Source organism: Dipodomys ordii, unplaced genomic scaffold (assembly GCF_000151885.1).
Source record: "Dipodomys ordii isolate 6190 unplaced genomic scaffold, Dord_2.0 Scaffold86, whole genome shotgun sequence".
Taxonomy (NCBI): domain Eukaryota; kingdom Metazoa; phylum Chordata; class Mammalia; order Rodentia; family Heteromyidae; genus Dipodomys; species Dipodomys ordii.
In genome coordinates, this window is record NW_012267302.1 from 1,391,423 (window position 1) to 1,412,865 (window position 21,443).

Genomic DNA, 21,443 nt, shown 5'->3' on the forward strand with positions numbered 1-21,443 from the left:
CTGCAGCTCAAGGCTAGCACTCTACCACTTGAGCCACAGCGCCACTTCCGGCTTTTTTCTTTTTGCTTATGTGGTGCTGAGGAATCGAACCCAGGGCCTGAGGCATGCAAGGCAAACACTCTACCACTGAGCCACCTTCCCAGCCCCAGTCCATGTGATTCTTATCTCCAATTAACCATCAGAAAAAACCACCAGTGGCACTGTGGCTCAAAGTGGTAGAGCACTAGCCTTGAGTAAAAGAGTTCAGGGACAGGGGCTCAGGCCCTGAATTCTAGCCCCAGGACCGACAAAATACAAACAAAACCCACAAACCTACACACAAAACACCACCACCACCAAAAAACAAAACCATGCAAAAAGGGGCTGGAGGTGTGACTCAAGTGGTAGAGTACTGTCCAATAAGTGTAAAGCCCTGAGTTCAATACCCAGTACTCCCAATTCCTAATATTGGGTGTTGAGTGTGGCTCTGAGGCCACATACCTACCTATGAAAGTTCCTGAGATCATGTGGCAAGTGCAAAAAAAAAAAAACAAAATGAAAATTTTACATGTGCCTCACTATTTCGGCTATTTCTTTGGGTTATATTATTTCTCCTTCCTGCATAGCTTATCATGAGCTTATCTTCTATAGATAAGTACACAAGTTTCCTTTTTACCATTCAGTTGTGACCCACAAATCTTTTCTTTTTTGCTGGGGGTTGAGCGTAGGCCCTCACACATGCTCAATTGGTCACTAAGCTATACCTCCAGCCTCTCCCCTCTCCTGTTTTTTGGGTGCAGATTTTGGGGCTTGAATGCAGGGCCTTGAGCTCTCATTTAGCTGTTTTGCTGTACTGCTTGAGCCATGCCTCCACTTCCAGCTTTTTGCTGGTTAATTGGAGATAAGAGTCTCTTGGATTTAGCTTCGAACCTCCATCTTCAGATCTCCACCTCCTGAGTAGCTAGGATTTACAGGTGTGAGACACCAGGGCTTAGCACATTAAAAAAAAAATCTTTAGGGAATGTTATTATCTTGATTGTTAGATTACAAAGTCATTTCCTAGAAACTCTCTAGAACTTCAGTTCCCAGGATGACATGTGTTTTTCTGACTTCTGCCTGAAACTCCTAATTGGTAATGCCTGCTTTCCCATGTAACTCCTAAGTCTTAATTAAAAAAAAAAAACCCACTTCTCTGCAAGTCTGCTTTGAACTCCCTTGTGGGGCAGGTGACCCTCGCACTTTTCAGTGGCTCACACAATGGCCTGCCTGTACCTAGCTTGATTGCATGTCCCTGTTTTGCTCACTGGATGCAGAAACCTTGAAAACACTGCAGTGCCTGGTCTTCAGCAAAGGGCTGGAGAATGAAGAGGAAATTGCACCCTTATTTGCTAGTAAAATTTCCCATCTGGAGGTCAGAAAACAGTTCACAATAGTTTATGGGGTTTTTTTTTGTTTGTTTTTTTGTTTTGCCAGTCCTGGGGCTTGAACTCAATGCCTGGGTGCTGTCCCTGAGCCTCTTTGTGCTCAAGGCTAGTGCTCTACCACTTGAGCCACAGTGCCACTTCTGGCTTTTTTGAGTTTATTGGAAATAAGATTCTCATGGGGACTTTTTTTTACATGGGCTGGTTTCAAACCATGATTCTCAGACCTCAGCCTTCTGGGTAGCTAGGATTACAGGTGTGAGTCACTAGAACCCAGCTTCACACTAGTTTTTTTCCCTTCATTTGTAGTCATATACATAGTGCCTCTCTTCATGGTTCCTTCTGTACTGCTCCATGGTGGCATACTTCCCGGTGGCTCTTTGGAAAGCCCTATTCTCAGGAGAGGACTCCATTACCCTTCCCTCCCAGTGTCCAGTCCAGTGCATCATTGTACTAAGTCTTCTTGCCAGCAGGTGGCACTGGAGGCCTGTAAGAAGCCGCTGACTCTTCCCTCCAGCACATAACTCTTTACCCCTTCAGGCTTGGGCTGTGTGAAAACCTCCAGAATGCTCTAGCTCCAAGATTGGGCTCCTGGCTCCCAAGGTGCTGTACTTCTTCCTTGTCTGGTGGCAGTCATTGTGTAACTGTCACTGTTATCTGGATGATGTGCTCAACCAGAGCTAAACTAGGTGGGGCACTTCTTAAGCCTCTTAAGGCTCTACCACTTCCGGTTTTCTAATGATTTATTGGTAAGAGTCTCACGGTCTCTCCTGCCCAGGCTGGCTTTGAATGGTGATCCTCAGATCTCAGCCTCCTGAATAACTAGGATTACAGGCATGAGCCACCAGCACCCAGCTTAAGCCTCTTTTTGTTTAGTAGCAATTTCTATATTTTCCCTACTTGTCTTGGGGCATGTGAACCCAAAGCCAAAGAAGCCCAGAATCCTTCCTGAAGGTCTCTTCTTGTAGGGGAGTAAATGTCCCACAGAAGCTAGGAGTGGGACATCTCTTTCATGATGGAGTAAACAAGAAATAATCACACTGTTAATCACAAGACCAAGGGCAATGAGCCAGGGCAAAGCCCACACTTGGATCTGGAAAGATGTGAGGTAGATGAGATGGGAGAGCGGCAGACCTTTTGGAGAGTCTAATCTCCCAGTAAGGACATTAGAAATGAGGCTGTTAAATGGTTGTAGAGGAAGTGCCAGGACCAGAAATCTTCCTTGGACAGCCATAGATATAGACAGAGGCCTCTTCGTCTCTTTGGCTGCCAAGCACTCCCTACCCCACCTTCAGAGCCCAGCCCTGGGTTTTGAGCGTGATCATTGCTATGGCAGCCATGACAGGGAGAATTACCTGGAGATCCTGGAGGCTTCAGGAATTTTGGAGATCTGAAGCAGAGGCAGAGTCTGAGGAACCTTAGAGCCCATTTAGATCAACCTGTCATTTAACAAATGAGGAAACAGATGGGAAATGACTTGCTCAATGACACCCTGAGTTAGTGGCAGAGCTGGGTTCATCAGACACATTGCCATGGTTAAAACTTAGTTCCCCAATAACAGATGATTCTTCATACACTGCACCCCCCACCCTTAGTTCCTTATCATGGGCTATGAATAATCAAGGACTGTTGTGCCATGACTGTGAATGACACATTAGCCAAACTGCCAGGCCAGTGTCACTATGAACCTCTAAACACCCCTGTGCTGTCATCAGGCAAACTGCTGCTAGCGGGTCCCAAAACCCAGCAGAGAAGATGAGAAGGGTTCAGAGGATTCTAAAATAAAGGAGATGGGAGCCTTTGGGGTTTACTGAAAACTGTTATAATTAAAGTAATACTTTATGAGTGTTTAGGACAGAGGGCAGACAGGCCGAGGCAGGCCTCCACTGCGGAGGCCATGGCAGGGGAGACGGCACCTGCAGGGAACCACAGCTCAGCCATGGCTCTAATTAACAGTCCGGATGGAGGCATCTTGGGGTGCCTTTGAGGAAAAGAAGGGAGTGGAGAGGGTCATGAAGCAGCTACTTAAATTTGGATTTCTACTCTGCTCCCATTGAGCACAAGGCCTTCTGGGAATATTAGAGCTGCCCTGTGTTTGACACAGATTCTTTTTCAGGCCAGGCTTCCTGCCAACTCAGGATGCTGGGGTCATCTTCATTATCATTCATCACTTCTTGTCTGACTTGATTTTCCCAACTTGCCACTTAAAAACAGTAGCAGGAGGAAGAACAAGGGATGTTCTTGTTCATCTAAACCCATGGCAGAAATGATTTGAGAACTGGCTGTTTCCCAGGGCTGGCAGGTGTGTGGAAGATTCCTTAGGGTGGTGAAGGGGCCTAGCAGAGCTCTGGGACAGGGAAAGTGGGAAGAGGGGAAGGTAGTGGAACCCTGAGGTCATTCTCAGGAAGCAGGGAGCACTAATCCTCAAAGCAGCAGCACAAAGGGCTATACAGAGGCTGCTCTGGAGGATCCGGGGTCTTTGGGGTGCAAGAGATGGCACCCTTTTGAAGTTTTGGGTTACTATTTGGGCAAAGCAAAGTCCCAGGCAGTTTCCTGTGCACATTTCCACATGGCCTGCATGAGGCGGGTGAAGCCCATGTCTTTGGGCTTCTCTAGACCTCTCATCAGCCGTTGCTTCATGATGGAAACAAATTCCTTATTGCTCAGCTCTCCATTGCCTAGATAAGGAGACAAACACAACAGTGTAAGTGGAGGCCTTGGAACAAAGTCACAGAAAATCCCACTGTTCACACCATGTGGGTTGAACATGCTCTTATAGCCAAACTGGATTCTCATGGCTCAGGACGAACTAGTTCACTTCTTTCTTGTCATTTCCAAAAATTCAGTGATGGGTGCAGTGTAGTATGACACAAGATGAATGGGAATATAGTGTCTGTCAGGTCCTATGCTCAGTACTGAAAATAAAGAAATAAGCAGACTTTGTGTTTTGTCCCTTGAAATCCTTGCAGGGTGTGGGAGAGACAAATTATGGCATCAGCATGGAACACAGGATGCTGTGGGCACAAAGGAAAGCAGCATGGCTGCCAGACAATTCCAAGTAGTGGAGGACGTTGACCCAGGGCTGGAGACAGGGCAAGTAAACTCAACAGGCTGACAGAGCTCAGCCTGCAGGTCTGTGCTCCTGCTCACCTTTGGTTACACTGTTCCCTACCTAGGAGGCTTCTTCTAGCTCACTCCCCTTTACCTGTAAATTCTTGCCACTTTGGGAAACCTGATTTTGCTTGTACTATGACCAGCTGGGTGAGATCTTCTTAGCCTAGCTGATTCTCAACATCTGCCACAGGACCTCACATATACTATATTCTGTATAAGGAGATAGGTACCTTCTTTCTAGAGACATTATAATACTTGAGTGCCCTTTCTCTACTAAACAACAAGCTGGGTTTACCATTTGTATTTCCATTTTCTTTTCCCAAGGAGATTATGTTTATTTGGGCTACATTAGGATTGTGGGGAAACACAGATTTCTCTCTCTTCTCTCTGTCTGCGACCAGGACTTAACCTCAGTATCTGATGCTTTTGGTCATTGGCTGGTGTTCTACCACACCTTCAACCCCTCTGTTGTTGAGATCTTCCTGACCATTAATGTAAACCACAGGCATATTGGAATTGCCACAAGTGGAGAATGCAATCCCTGTGTTATATTTCTCAATCTCCTGAGGCTGAGGACCGATCTCTGGGAGGCATGGCTAGTATAATGTTGCTACCTGCCAGGCTCCATTGGAAGCCATGTCTAGAAGGACTGTGCTGCTCTGCGTTCTCTTCTGATTCCAGAGGGCCTACTCACCGTCACAGTCAAAGAGCGCAAACACCACATCACACACATGGTCTGAGAGTTCCACTTTAGCTACGGTCCTGGCCACCTGCTGCATGGTCACTGAAAGAGGAGATACTGAATTAACATAACAGAAAGACTTCTGTTTTTGCTTTCTCTTAGTGGATAAACTGCTCAGAAGTTTTCAATGGTGTTGATGTCATATTTAAGAAAATGAGACCAGGCATGATGACCACATCTGTAATCCCTGCTACTCAGGATGCTATTCCATTCCTTTTTCTGCATATCATACCTACCTTCTGCTTTAACTGCTATAATCTGGGATTACCTTCCCATTCTCTCTTCTATTGCACTCATTCCATGCAGTGTCCACAGCCGGTTGTCTGGTTATTCTCACATTTACCCCTTTTCCCATGAAGACAGTGTTCTTTGCTCTAAATGGACCATTAAGTCATATTGAAGGAGGGTAGTGAGAGCTCCTGACAGTTTTTAGTAAGCTCGCCCAGCTGGTATTAAGTGGTTATAGAACAGGGACCTCTGGAGGCTGCAGTAAGAACTCCTAATTAGAAATGCCATCTTCTCACTGAACAGTGACAGATGATGTCCTATCTTGGCATGGAGAGGGCGCTGCTGGTCTGTGTACTACAGGAAGGAAAACCAGGGCTGCTAAGTCATTATGACTCAAACCCTGGGATGGTAACTGCCTCTGCTGGGTGCCCTTTCACAGTGCCACCAAGAGCCTCAGAGCCCCCAGGGCATAAATCCAGAGCAGGGTGAAACTATCTAGCTGGTGAGCTGTCAAACTGGGAGCTCCTAGGACAAGTGGGATGACAGCAGATTATAAAGCAAGTGCTTGACAGCTGGTCCTGAAAGCTGGCTCATTCATATTGTTTCCACCTTCTCTGAATCACAAAGCCATAATTAAATCACAGCAAGCAGAAAAATTCCCTCTTCAGATCTCAGCTCTCCTATGCAGAGCAGTTGTTGGTCTGGAATTTTGGCTTCTCTTATTTGACTATGATATTGTGAAATATATTTGGTATTCTTCCCAGTTTCTGGGCATACAACTCCTATATTCTTGGAATCTCCAAAGTAAGGTTTCTTTGAATATTAAGAAGATGACTGGTAGCTTCAGGATGAATGTGGGTCACAGGAAATACCAAAGCATGACTGTACTTTTTAGTCCCACCCTCTAACTTTGGGGGAGGAGAAAGGTGCTGAAAGTTGAGGAGGGTACAGATTGTCAGTGAGTGAATGAATCAATCCTGCCTGGGTAACAAAGACTCCATAAACCCCCAAAACACAGGGTGTGGAAACCTTGCAGAATGCTGGCTATGTGGAGTTTCTGGAGGGTGGTGTACCCAGAGGAGGCAAGGAAGCTCTGTGTTTCTTCTCCCAAATCTCTCCCTGTATGCCTCTTCTTTTGTATCCTTTGAAATATCTTTTTGTAATAAACTAGTAAACATAAGTATCTTCCAGGTCCTATGAGCCACTCTCACAAATAAATAGAACTTGAGGAGGTGGTTGTAGGAATCTTACTTATAGCTAGCTAGTCAGAAGCATAGCTAAAATAATCTAGGGCTTGACAGAGGGGGCGAGGCTTGAGGGTGAGCCCTCAACCTGTGGGATTTGGTGCTGTGTCTAGTTAGATGGTGTCAGAATTAGCTGAACTCTAGATGCCCAGCTGGTATCTATAGGCATATAGAATGGATTGCTTGTTTGCTGCTGGGGTGAAATCCCACAAAAAGAATGTAAAATGTGGAATCAGAAACAGAAAAAGTATTGATTTTTAAGAATAAGGGCAAAACATTAAAGGCAGAACCTCTTTGTAGAGGGAAACTCCATGTTAATTATTAAAGGGAAAATTCCAAAGATAAAGGCTTGAAGTAAATTAGGGAGTTAAACACTGGGTTACTGGAATTCAGTAAATAGTATAAACTATTAGCATCCACCATGAGGGACTCTCCAGGCCAGGGGTGACCCAGAAGTCACAGTGACCTGAATAACTGGAATCAAACCTGACCTCTGCAGATCCAAGAAATGGGTGAGAGGGAAACCAAGCACAATTGCCAAATTCCTCCCAACTGTGTAATTCTCTCTTCTATACCCCCAGCACCAAATTCCTGCTAAGGGCATAATTCTGCTTCTGTACCCCCAACTTGCTTGCTCTGGCTTATTGCAAAAAAGGCCACCAGCATGTGGTTTGTGCCCTTAAATACCCAGCAGGTCTGCATTTTGAGGCTGCACTCTGAAGCTCTACAAGCTGTGTGCACCAGCTCAGTCACTGCGCAGCAATAAAGATTCCTAGCCTATCTGACTGAGTGCTGGGATGTCTGCCTTGGAAATCAGGGTACAAAACTTCGTCCCTTTTAAAATAATATGTGTTTGTGTGTGTATATGTGTGTGTGTGCACACTGGCGTGCATGTGCATGCCAGTCCTGGGGCTTGAACTCAGGGCCTGGGTACTATCCCTGAACTTGTTTTTATTCAAGGTTAGTGCTCTACCATTTTGAGCCACAGCACCATTTCTGATTTTTTAGTAGTTAACTGGAGTTAAGAGTCTCATGGACTTCCCTGCCTAGGCTGGCTTTGAACTACGATTTTCAGATTTTAGCCTCCTGAGTAGGTAGGATTGATTATAGGTGTGAGTCACTAACATCTGTTTTTGTTTTTTGTTTTCAGTCAGGGTCTTACTATGTAGCCTAGACTGACCTGAAATCACTATGTAGCCCAGACTGTACTAGAACTCTTGAGACTCCTGCCTTTGCCTTCTGAGTGTTGGGATTACCATGTAATGTAAATCACCATGCCCAGCCTCATATACTTTCTCTGTTGATTACTTGTGTGAGAGAAGAAGAAAAACTGAATGCCAACTAATTGATGGTTTAGACTTTATTTCCTACTTTGAAAGACATCCACATGGAGCGTGAAGACACCATGAAAAAAAAGACTCTAACTTCCTTTTTATCAAATCTGTCTAAACAATCAGCTGACCTCAGATGGGTGATTTCTATTAGATCAGAATTTGTAGAAGCAGGCACAATTGGCACTCAAAAATCTAATGCCATCTGGCTTTTTGAAAAGTCCAGGCAGAATCTGAATTGTGCCAGGTCCTCAATTTACTGGCATTTATAGCCCATGAGTAGACAATTCAGCAGTGGAAAGAAACAAATACTGAGTCTGTGTGATATATCAGAAGCTACATTCCATAAAACTAGCAACAATAGTTAAGTTGGAAAGTATCATAGTGATAAGAACCAAAAGGTCCACATAGAATCAGAGAATCTTAGAGCCAGAGGAAGCCTGAAAGGCAATATGAAATGCAGAGAAGTTGAGTTACTCATTCAGGGTCACAAAACAAGTTAACAGCTAGCTCAATGTTCTTTTCCTATAATCCTAGGTCCACTTGACTCCTTATGTGGACACAACTAGCTTCTTCATGATTCTGTTATCGCCAAAGAGAGAATTCAGATGAAAGAACTGGGGAATCCTCAAGTGTTTTTGGTCAGAGATGAATAATCGAATAGCTGGGAGTTGTGAGAGTTGGTGTTATAGTTTGACCACAGCTCTGGCTGTTATGGACAGTGGAAGACACTTAGCATTCATTCCTTTGGAACTCACAGGGACCATTTCAGGGACAACTTAAAAGGCGTATTAAACATTAACCAGATAAAAAGCATATGGAACAAAGGTGGCCTTGGTAGCGTTTCCCCACAGGGGCATCTGATGTACAGACACAACTTCGGGCATCATGACCCAGTTAGAAACTGCCTTTGCAAAAGTGTTTGGAAAGGTGACCTGACACGTTAGACTGACAGTTTCTAGCTGGGTGGTCGGTCATATGATCAATCCTGCCTTTCTGGACTGCTGTGGAGAAAATCAAAAGCTGGCTTGTGAGTGCCAAGGTTAAGTAAGGAAAAACATTTTACTTCACCCCTGGAAAGGGCTTGATACAGATGTCTTAGTTTCAAGATGGGGAGAAGTTTTTCCTTGAGGAGTGTTTGTCCTTTCTTTTTCTGCATCTTCTTTTAGGATATTTTGGCAAATATGGCACACACATTTCAACCAGATTTTGGAGGGAGGTAAGGAGAAGCAACAGAATTTAGGAGAACTAGCAATTTAAGGAGCCCAGAGCAGTGTACAAGTAATGAAGATGGTAACAATTCCTTATTCTACATGGAATTGTTCTCAAGTATCCTTTTCTTCTTTTGTTAACCAGTGTTTCAACTTAGCATCTCACCCTTACTTGGCTTGCTTGATTGGCTGGTACTCTACAACTTGAGCTACCCCTCTAACCTGGCTTTTTGCTGGTTCTTTTGGAGCTGGAATCGCTTAGATTTTTCTGTCAGGAGTTGGCCTTGACACCATCTTCTGGATCTCAGCCTCCTGTGTAACTGGGATGATAGGCATGAGCCAGGTGCTGGCAGCTAGCTCAGAGGTAAAATTTGGATCTGAATTTTAAAGGACTGCTCTAGATTTGTGTATGTGGGTAGTAGGTGATGTGGGCGGGTTAGAGAGTCAGTCTGAAAAAAAGTATGGAAAGCAGGATGGTGCAAAAGCCTGACTCAAGAGCTAGAACATAAGGTGCAGAGGGGGACAAGCATATAGGAAGAGACTTTGCAGAGGTCCAATCCAGTCTCTGCAAGGAAACCTTAAAAACAAGCCAGTTCTTATCTGGAGACTAGTCTCACAATGTTGCTTATACTGACCTTGAAGTCCTTGGCTCAGTGATTCTTCTACCTCCCACCCCAGACCAACTAGGACTATTAATCTCCTGCCACTATGTCCAGCTTTTCGATTTACCATATTAATGTATTTTCCCCTTTTCCACTCTTTGAATATTCATTCTCTTTATTTTAGGAAATTATTTTATTTCATTTATTGTATGTTTTTGGTGTTGGTTGATCCTTGGGGCATTAAGCATACTCCTGGAGGAATTTTATTTTTTATTTGAAACAAGATCTTGCTGTACTTTAGGCTGGCCTTGAGTTCTAGACCCTCTTGTCTTTGCTTCTTGAGTGCTGGGATTACAGGCTTTGTCAACATGCCCAGGTAGAAAATTATTTTTGATTAGGCAATACTTTTACCTGTTTCACAATTCAAAAGAAAAGTTTCTCTTCCAGCCTTGTGCCCCAGTCCACAGACAGCCAATACCTCAAATTCCTACAGAAGTTTCTGGATATGCATATACATTTGTCTTTTGCGTCTTCTTTTTCCCATAAAGATGGTATACAAATTTGTTCAGTTAACACCAAAACAGAAATAATCTCATCTGAGCACATGAACAGCTTCCTTTATCAGCTGCAGAATGAGTGGTCCACTGACAGAATGTATGGTAATTTATTTAACATGTTTCCTTGTTCTAACTTCAAGCTAATTATAAAGCTATTTCCTTGGAAGTCTGTGGTTGTCCTCCAGGAGTCTGATTCTCTGCTGGCTGAACTGGGAGCAACTGATATATTTAAAATTGAATGTGTTTAAATTACACAAAAGACTAAACACTGTTCACCTTTACAAGTGTCTTATTAGAGCGTTATAAACACTTATCTCTATACATGCCTAGAATTGATGTAATTCTTGTCACTATTCTTTTCTCAATGGGATGTAATGTTGACTATTTATGTGGGTATTTCTGGCATGTTTAGCTACCCTCACCCTCCTTTCTCTCCCAGTGGTAATTATGAATCCCCAAGGCAGTATTTCCCATTCCTTGGGTGCTTATATAATTTTACTAAATCATAATGTATTCAAACTGATGTTGTTAAGCCAAAATCAATCTTTGGAATGCTAAGTGACTTTAAATTGGGGGAAATAAGCCAGGTCTCTGCATAGAAAATGCCTCATAAAGCAAACATTCATTTCAGATTTTGAACTTCCTTGCCTACACTGTGAATAATTTTGCTTTAAAAATTGATGACTTTTTTTTTAAATGAATGGAATCCTGGCCAACACTCCTCTTCACATATAAATGTTTTTACAAAAATGCAATGATGAACTGAAGTACAGGGACTTCCTCCCACAAATTTTGAAGGAATTGCTAAAATAAAACACGTTTTTTCCTTCATAATCTCTTCCCCACACATCTCCAGCATTCCATTTCTATCTTGTGCCTTCATGCTCTGTCTTGGCTATCTTGGTTCTTGCTTTGGATGTCCCTCTGCTTCTGCATCTCATTAGAGCACTGCATCTCCTCTCTAGTACCCAAGGTCCTTCTGGTAGCAGTGGGTGCTATGAACTAGAGAAAACTGGTGTGCACCCAAACCTAAATTTTGTCTGTTTCCTATCATACTAGTGATGATCTAAAGAAGTCATTTTCCTTCAGGTTAAAAACAATGTAGTAGGAGTTTAAATGAATCATTTCTAAGCTCTCTTCTAGTCCTGAAGTTTTATGACTGACATTTTGTTTAAATGACATGATGGCTTAAATTAGTTAAAGAATGTCCCTATCTTCAGGGACATTCAGTCCTTGAAGAATAAAACTAAAAGTAGAGACTGCTGGAGTTAGGGCTGGTATGGTAAGCAAAATTCTGAGGTGTTTCCCAGCATTATATAAATCCCTCTCCATAGTGTGCAAAGGCCCTTAAACATATAGGACATCACTCTTGCAATTAGGTTACTAGAAACTCAAGCTGAGGATTACAAGAGGGATTCTCTTGCTGGCTTTGAAGAAAGGAGCTGCCAGGCTCTGAGAGCAGGTATGGCACGGACCTGCTGTGGCCTGTGTAGAATTGCTAGCTAGCAGGGAAAGGAGACTCAGCCCTACAAGGGAAAGGAACTCAGAAAAGGAATGAGTTTACAGATTCTGACTCCCAGATGAGAATGTAGCCCTGTTGAAACCTTGATTTCTGCCTAAGACCCTGAGCAGAGAATCCGTCCTGGGTACTCAATCCTCACAGGAATGTGAGATAATACAATGTGGGTCTGCAGTAGTGGGTTCTGCATCAATAGAAAGCCAAGATCTGGCCAGTGGAGAAGGTTTTTATGACTGGGAATGTTCTCCTTTATATATAGATGCCCTCATTTTTAAGTACCTTTTACATTCTTATGCAGCAAATACTACTAAACTGCACAAATTAGACCTTATAGAAGCATTAGTTAGATATAATTAAGTTTTAAATGTCCTAATGAGGAAGTGGATTAAAGCTGCCATTTTTCCATTGGGAATTCAATAGCTTTTCCTCTGACTTTCAATGTATCTGATAAATTATGTTACTTCATTTTCACATATATATGGACATAACTTTGGGCTATAATATGTCCCTTAAAACATTACTATATTCAATAAAATTGATTTAATTGCAGTTGTAGAACATTAAAGCTGGCAGAACCCTTGGAGATACTTAATATAACCCCAATCCAGGAGTCAGAGGAGTTGTGAACTGCTCAAGGTATCAAAGGATGTTAATGACATAGACATCTAGTGCTTTCTCCCTCATCATAAGCTTCTCCCTTCCTCTTCTCCCTTAAGACAAGGTTTCCCTATGTAGTCCTGGCTGGTTTGGAAACTCCTGCCTCAGCCTTCTGAGTGCCCGGATAACAGGTATGAGTCACCACTTATGGCTCATCCTAAGTTTTTATTACAGCATATTTCATATGCTTTCCAGGATTTGACCTTGCTTAGAATTCTTTTTTTTTTTTTGGGTCTGTTCGTGGGGCCTGAACTCTGGGCCTGGGCCCTGTCCCTCAGCTCTTCAGCTCAAGGCTAGCGCTCTACCACTGAGCCACCTTCCCAGCCCTGCTTAGAATTGGTTGAAAATTTAATGTGTATAAAGAATTGTCTTGCATCTGAATGGGACACAAAGATGTAGCAAACATGTTCATATCTATATAAGTTGAAACTCAGGAGAAGCTAAAAGCTTCTGATCCTTAATAATTACAATACAGAACTCATTGGCTAGTTAGAGTCTGAACTGACTATAGACTTCCTCAGAATAAAAGTAGGTCTCATTTGGTCCAAGAAGGATCTTATTTATATTTTTTTGGTGGTAGTGGGATTTGAAATCAGGGCCTTGCACTTTTTTTTTTTTTTGCCAGTCCTGGGGCTTGAACTCAGGGTCTGGGCACCATTCCTGAGCTTCTTTTGCTACCACTTGAGCCATAGCGCCACTTCCAGCCTTTTCTGTTTATGTGGTACTGAGGAATCGAACCCAGGGCTTCATCCATGCAGGGTAAGCATTCTGCCATTAAGCCACATTCCCAAACCAGGGTCTTGCACTTGGTTTTTTGTTTTTGTTTTTTTGTTGGTCTTGGGCTTGAACTCTGGGCTTGGGCGTTGTTCCTGTGCTCTTCAGCTCAAGGTGAGCGCTCTACCGCTTGAGCTACAGTACCACTTCCGGTTTTCTAGTGGTTTATTGGAGATAAGAGTCTCACAGACATTGCTGCCCGAGCTGGCTTTTTACCATGATCCTCTGATCTCAGCCTCCTGAATAGCTAGGATTACAGGCATGAGCCACTGGCGCCCAGCGGGTCTTGCACTTGGTAGGAAGGTACTCTACCACTTGAGCCACTCTGCCAGCAAAGAGTGATCTCTTTAAATATTAAAAAAATTTTTTGTGTGCTGTTGGGAAATCAAACCAAGGGCCTTGTCCTTTCTTTCTTCCTTTCTTTTTTTCCTTCCTTCCTTTTCCCCTTTTTCCCATTTTTCCTTCCATTTTCTCACTCTCTTTTTAAATTTTTTTTATTTTTTTGGTCAGTTATGAGGCTTGAACTCTGGGCCTGAATGCTGTCCCTCAGCTCTTCAGCTCAAGGCTAGCACTTTACCACTTGAGCCACGGTGCCACTTCCAGTTTTCTGAGTGGTTTATTGAGGTAAGAGTCTCATGGACTTTCCTGCCTGGGCTGGCTTTGAACCTTGATCCTCAGATCTCAGCCTCCTGAGTAGCTAGGATTACAGACGTGAGCCACCAGTGCTTGGCTCTCACCCACTTTTTCATTTTAATCTTTTTAATTTAATTTAGTTGACATATTGGAATGTGTTTTTCTTGTCTGTTAGCTCTATAATAAGGTAAGAATGAAAACAAAACTCTGGGTACTGTTATAATGCCAATTTAATATAACTCTTAATTTTCATAATAGCCTTCAAACAAATATTTTAATACCACCATTCTATAAGTTAAAAAAACTAAGGTTTTGAGAGCTTCAATTTTTTCTCAAGATGACTAATGAGTAGCAAGAACTCAGTTCCAGGTTACAGTGGAAAAACCATAATTTGTGAGTAGCACAATTTCTTGCACAGGGTAACCTCTCAATAAATGCTACAAGTGTAACATACCACAAACATACCAATGAAGGGAGGTGCTGAAGAACATTTGGATCCTTGGAGGCTGAGGAGTCCACATCTGTAGTCTGCACTTTAGTGCTGCTAAACTAACTACTCAGCACAAACTATCCTGTGACATGACTTTACTTAAGTGACTTTAGGTTTTTGTGTTTGGGGATGTGGAAAAGTGATAAAGTTAGGGCTGGGAAAGTGGCTCAGTAGTACAGTGCTTGCCTTGATGCATGAGGCTCTGGGTTTAATTTTTCAGCACCACATAAGCAGAAAAAGCTGGATGTGGTGCTGTGGCACTAGCCTTGAGCTGAAGAGTGGAGGGACAGCACCCAGGCCTAGAGTTCAGGCCCCATGACCGGAAAAAAAAAAAGTGATAAAGTTAGAAAGAAAAGAACACAGATGTTGGGCTGGGAAGGTGGCTCAGTGGTAGAGTGCTTGCCTCGCATGCATGAGGCCCTGGGTTTGATTCCTCAGCACCACATAAGCAGAAAAAGCCGGAAGTGGTGCTGTGGCTCCAGTGGTAGAGCGCTAGCCTTGAGCTGAAGAGCTGAGGGACAGCGCCCAGGCCCAGAGTTCAGGTCCCATGACTGGCAAAAAAAAAAAAAAGAACACAGATGTTCCTCCATGAGACATACATCTAGAATAGGCCATTCCTAGGCTCTGTGGCATAAAGTAAGCACTACAGATGCCAGAGGGTGTCTGAGCTGGAGAAACTGCTCCCAAACAGAGAGCTGTAGGGGACAATATCATATTCCAGACTCAGAATGGCATTCCCTCCAAAATAGCATAGCTCACCAAAAGGACTTCACTTTTACTCTAAGATTTACTGACTACTAGTCAAAGGCAACCAAACAGCATGTTTCCAAATGGCAGACCTGCAGTGCTTCCTGGATCATACTTCAGCAAGCACTTTCAGACTCCAACCTTGAAATATACTAAGGGGCAAAATGATGTGTGGCATATCTATTGACTTTGGGACTAGGGAGACCGAAATTCAAATTCTGGCTCTAACCAGTGTTTCACTGTAAAGCATAAGCAAGCTGTTTCTTTTTCTATTTCCACATCCATAAAATAGGCATGCTACCACTTACCTTACAGGTCTTAAAGATTAAGAAAAAGAACAGATATAAAGCACAGCATTGTGACCTTCATGGAAGATGCTACGGAATGACAGTTGTTATTAGTGTTTCAGACATGCAGTGGTTCCAAGTCCTTGAAAGGAAGGGCAATAGTACAGGATGCTTAGTGCTCAGGAGAGGTGCCACTTGTATTTTGTCTGTTCAGAATATATCAGTTTATCATGTGCTAGAAACTTCTTACTTCATCAGTAATTTCTGATTCTTCCAACAATCCTGTATTGTCCTAAATGCCAATTGGGCTTTTACTCTAAATTGTTAAAGTCAAAGAATTTGAAAGCAATGAAGATTCTTACAGGTCAACTATGTGACCCAAGTCTCCAGAAACAAAAGAAACTGGAATCATTTGATAGCTAAAATAGTAAGTTAAGCCAGGTGCCAGTGGTTTATGCCTGTGATCCTGGCTACTCACAAAGCTAAGATCTGAGAATTGCTGTTTGAGGCCAGTCGAAAAAGAAAATTAACCACCAAAAAGCCAGAAGTAGAGCTGTGGCTCAAATGATAAAGAGTACTAGCTTTGAGTGAAAAGCTGAGGGACAGCACCTAGGCCCTGAGTTCAAGCACCACTCCCTCATCCTCCCCTCCCCCCAGCTCCCCGACACACACTTAAAATCTGATAGTTAAAAAAAACAAGAGTAGGGGCTGGGAAGGTGGCTCAGTGGTAGAGTGCTTGCCTTGCATGCATGAGGCCCTGGGTTCAATTCCCCAGTACCACATAAGCAAAAAGATAAAAGCTGGAAGTGGCGCTGTAGCTCAAGTGGTAGAGCGCTAGCCTTGAACTAAAAGAGCTGAGGGACAGCGCCCAGGCCCAGAGTTCAGGCCCCACGACCGGACCCCAAAAAAAAAAACAAAAACAAGAGTAATTGCAGTTGCCAAGAACATCCTTCAGGAGTTATGTTAAATATCTTACTGTTTATTATCTTGACCTGTCAGATAATAAGGTAAACTGAAAATACAAAATAACTGTAAAGAATTACAGACACTTATGTGACAAATCACAATGTTCAATCTAAGGAGAAGTTGTCTGGGGCCTAAATAGTAGAGGCCATAGACTCTATTTGATTATTTTCTGTATTATAGTTCAAAGTACCTGACAGATAAAACATCCCATGAGTTTACCAAATTTATGATATCCTGAGGTGCTGTGAAGTGGGGCTTTCCTGAAGCTTTGATTCTCCTGGCAGAAATAGGACTATTCTGAGATTTATAGGCCATAGCTCATTCTTGAGTTACAGCTCAAATGATTTTTAACTACTTCATCATAGGGAGCAATTGAGAAGAAGTCCTGTTCAATTTCTCATTGCCTTCTTTAGCAGACTACTTAAATAATTCAGACAGCCCATGAGAAGTCATAGATTGAATGTTATACCCAGCATGTGTATTAATGAACAATAGAACTGGTTTCTCATAACCTACAGATGACAAAAGAGTGAAAACACACACTTCTTCATGAAGAAAAGTTCTTGCTTTCAAGACACTTCACTTTGAGTTGTCATGGACCATGTAGAACTAAATAGCTCCAATGAAATGTCCAATATTAGGACTGGGTCATGCTAGCTATCTGGGTCTCTCACAGTGGAATATTAACTCTATAAGGTATTAGAAGATTTTCTAGAGCAAGGACTGGGGGGACATGGCTCAGCACTTCTACCAAGTATGAGGCTTTGAGTTTAAATGCTAGTATGAAAGAAACAATTGAAGAAAATCAAGTTCATGAATGATAGCCCTCTTTTGGAGATGAACAATACACATTAGCAGATTAAAAGCTGGCAGGAGCAGTGCTGCAGGAAGAAATTCTATAGTTTGGTATTTTTTCAAACTTCCTTGAACCATAGAACATTTTTCTTCTAAAACCCTCAGAAGAACCATTACCATATTTCAGTATACAGTGTTCTTTCTAATGCTGTTTGGGAAGTGGTGCTAAATTATGTCTAAAGTTTCATTGGTAGGCTCTAAACTAGCCAAGGAAGAGAGAGTGCCAGGGCCTCTAAAAGCTGCCAATTTCTGAAGGTCCTAACCTTTTGGGAAAAAATAAAAGCAGCTAAGACTAAGAGAACAACTAAGACAAAGAAGCCAGACAAAAATGTCTCCCTTCTATACCCACCCCCCTACTCTTTCCTGCTCCCAGCAGCACATGTCAGGGCCACATGTAAGCTTCTAGATTCTTCCATGGTTAATCAGCACTTGCCCCATCAAGCTGGAATTGCTTGTATACTCAAACTCAACTTTCTCCCCTACTTGACTATGAGTACCCTAAGGTGGAACCCTCTTCCCAGTGAGTGCCTGTGATGCTGGCTAAGTAACTGATTGACCCACGCTCTATTCTCTTTATATTATCAACTTCATGATGGAAGTAGTTACCAAACAACAGGCACAGGGCTAAGAGCTTCATATGGATTTATTCTCACAACAACCCTATGAGATAGGTATTTTTTTTATTTATTGTAAAAATGTAGAAAATAAATTCAGAAATTGTCAAAGCTACCCAGCTAGTAAATGATGGAGCCACAACATAAGTCTGGACAGTTTGACTTCAGAGCCTACATTTTAAACCAGTGTACCTGTCTTTTCTATCAAAGTAGATAGTGGATTGCTTAAAAATTCTTACTTTGTCCAGGCAGCTCATCTCTTGATTATTTTGCTAAGACAATATCAGCAAGTATAGAAATGAAGAAGAACTGCTTTGGGATAAGGAAGGATTTTTGAAATGTAAGTTTTTGTCTTAACTGTTTTTTCTAAGACGGAATTAGGACACACTTCAGAAGATACTCCCAGATTGTTCAAGAGATAGCAGAGGATGTGGGTATGTTTTAAGGTTAGTTGCCTACTATTAATCTTCTTTCAAAGTCTTTTTTTTTTGCCAGTCCTGGGACTTGAACTCAGGGCCTGGGCACTGTCCCTGAGTTTCTTTTTGCTCAAGGTTAGCACTCTACCACTTGAACCACAGCACCACTTCTGGCTTTTTCTGAGGAATCAAACCCAGTGCATGCTAGGCAAGCACTCTACCACTAAGCCACATTCTCAGCTTAGAGTCTTTTAATGGTCACCTTATGTAAATACATCTTAACCCTATTCAAACTAGCCAGTCTGGAGCAGATTATGAACCTAAGCTCAATCAATCTGAGCAGAGCAGTAGGGTCTGCTGCATTAGGAATAAATAGGGGAGCAGCCTGTCTGTTTTGTGTGTTGGCTAGACAGATTTCTCTCTGATGGCACACCCTTTTGCAGAATTAAAATTTGCCTTGCTCCCAATTCTTTGTTTTCATGTCTATTGTTGTGAATCCAGTGGTTCTTGGAGAGTATTACTTATAACATAAGATTCATATCAGATGTGAAACTCTACAGTTTTGTAGAGAGAGGAGTAGTGGCCTGTTATGGGTGACTGTCAGGATCAGAATCAAGGCCTAGGACTGAGTACAAGGAGAATCTTTAAAAGACAGGCACAGGTGGCACAGGAAAAGGACTTGGAAAGGACAGCTGAACACACTAGTTCTCCTGTTAACAGTACTGATAGATCATTGGTTTCATATGGAAGAAGGTAAAGCAGACATCAAGTCTAAAAATTTCAAGGGGGATTACAAAGAACACAATGAGATTCTATCTCACCTGTCTGAATGGTCATCAAGAATACAACAGCAAATGAGGATATGGGAAATAAAGACTCTCATCTGCTCTTGGCGTGAATGTAAACTAGTGCAACTACTATGGAAATTGGTATAGAGGCTCCTCAAAACACTCCCCCCACAACAAAACCCCCCAAAGATAGACCATGATCCTGCCATGCTACTCCTGGGTATATATCTTTAGGAATGTAAGTCATCATATAATTAAGATACCTGTGCATCTATGCTTATAGCAGCCAAATCATATCAGCCTAGGTGCTCATCAACTGAAAATGTGGTGTATATATACAATTATTCCGCCACAAAGAAGAATGAAATTACGTCATTTGCAGGAAAATCAATGGAACTAGAGATCATGATATATAGTAAAATAACCCAGACTAAGAAAGACAAATATCACTTGGTCTCCTTTTATGATGAATCTAGACCTTAGGAAATGAATGATGGGAAAGTAAAATAGAGACTGCGTGTGGGTAGGAAGCAGTGGGAGGTGGTTAAGTGAATGGAGAGGGTAAAGGCAGAGGTGAATATGATCTAAGACTTTATACACATGTATATGTATACAGAATAAAGGTTGCTTATTGGTGAGTAGAGACAGAAACTAGAGTGGCAAGAAGGAACTTCAAACTTCAATTAATAGTAATACTATGATAAAGAAGTTAGTAGTGAAGTACACTTTTGGCTACAAATCTGAACATATCACAAATAAGATAGGTTGATAATTACAAGGCTAAAGACATGTGCAGTGTGATATTGCAAATACTACAAAATGTTAATGAAGCTGGAAATACAGGTGCTCTTTAAATAATTCTCTCAACCACTCTGAATGTTGGAATTTTTTTTTTTTGGTCGGTGGTGGGGCTTGAACTCTAGGCCTGGGTGCTGTCCCTCAGCTCTTCAGCTCAAGGCTAACGCTCTACCACTTGAGCTACAGCGCCACTTCCGGTTTTCTGGTGGTTTATTGGAGATAAGAGTTTCACGGACTTTCCTACCCGGGTTGGCTTTGAACCGCAATCCTCAGATCTCAGCCTCCTGAGTAGCTACGATTACAGGTGTGAGCCACCGGCGCCCAGCTGGAAAATTTTTATATTAAAATGCTGGAGAAGAAAAACTGCTTTTAATCCTTTGATTCTCTTATGTATGGAAATTAAAACCGAATGTATATATCAAGTAAGACATCAGGGGCACCATTCTCAGAGCCATGATTTTATCCTTATTTCTTGCTTTATTTTGCAGTGCTCGGGATCAAATTCAGAGTCTCATATAGAGTCTCGTTGACAACAAGCAATATCCCAACATATAATTTTATCTTAAAAATATTTAATCAGAGAGATAAAGCAAACCATTCCTTTAGTTCGAAGACATATTTCAGACTGTCTTAACTTACATTATATACATCCTTTTTCTGGCTCTAAGTTGTGCAGTCCCTGCACTTGGCCTTTGTTTTGATACTACTTCCAAGCTAATCACTAAAAGATGGGCACATGCGCTGACAACACTTTAACACAGTGAGGTAGAGCTCCTGGGATGAAGAAGAAGCTCATATGATGCCAACAAGACAAAATAAGTCACAAGATAATGTTAAGAAAAACTGACATTTTAAGGAGAGGCAGTCACTGAATAGATTACAGATTCAATGTTGATATCTTCAAGAAAGAACTTTTGGGTTTCATTACCTTTGTCAAGAGATGCTCCAGCCATATGGTAAAAGCTCAGGGCAGTGTCCACATCATTAATATTCTTTAGGAAAGTAAAGAAGTTCTCTACCTCCTGAAATGTCAGACCCTGAAAGAGGTGAGACAGCAAGGTAAGACAAGGCCTGCAGTAAAACAGCTGAGATGAAAAATTAGGTAGCAATCTTCATGTCTATAAGTCAGAAAGGTGTGCTTGTATCTAGAACAGAGACCAAATAAATTAGTCAAATTTGTACATTACAGGAGAACAGAATTCTGGAACATTTTCCTGAGAAAAGCAAAGTGGCTAATTGCTTCCCCTTCGACATGTAAATTTCAACCCAAAGCTGCTTGCAGTTTTTGCCGTTATTTTTAATGAAAATATTTCTAACTGTACTTTCTAATTCATCACACTATTCATGACATGTCCTAAGTAGGCTGAAACTACTTGATCTGCTATATATCTTAAGTAGTAACATTGGAGTCAGGACTTCCATTTTAATAGTCTGTTCCTAGGCCAGATAAGCTTTTTGAAGCTTAAGCCA

General features: G+C 42.1%; 1 protein-coding gene across 1 annotated transcript in view; it reads right to left on the reverse strand.

Moving 5' to 3' along the window:
- Positions 1 to 3,203: 3,203 nt before the first annotated feature.
- Micu1 (mitochondrial calcium uptake 1) overlaps positions 3,204 to 21,443 on the reverse strand; it is a 146,148-nt gene continuing 127,908 nt past the window's right edge. The window contains exons 9-11 of the mRNA XM_013025589.1: positions 20,902 to 21,010; positions 5,209 to 5,298; positions 3,204 to 4,078 (exon numbers count right to left, since the gene is read on the reverse strand). Of these exons, the coding sequence (XP_012881043.1) occupies positions 3,921 to 4,078; positions 5,209 to 5,298; positions 20,902 to 21,010 (357 nt within the window). The 3' untranslated portion in view covers positions 3,204 to 3,920. The remainder of the gene's footprint in view (positions 4,079 to 5,208; positions 5,299 to 20,901; positions 21,011 to 21,443) is intronic.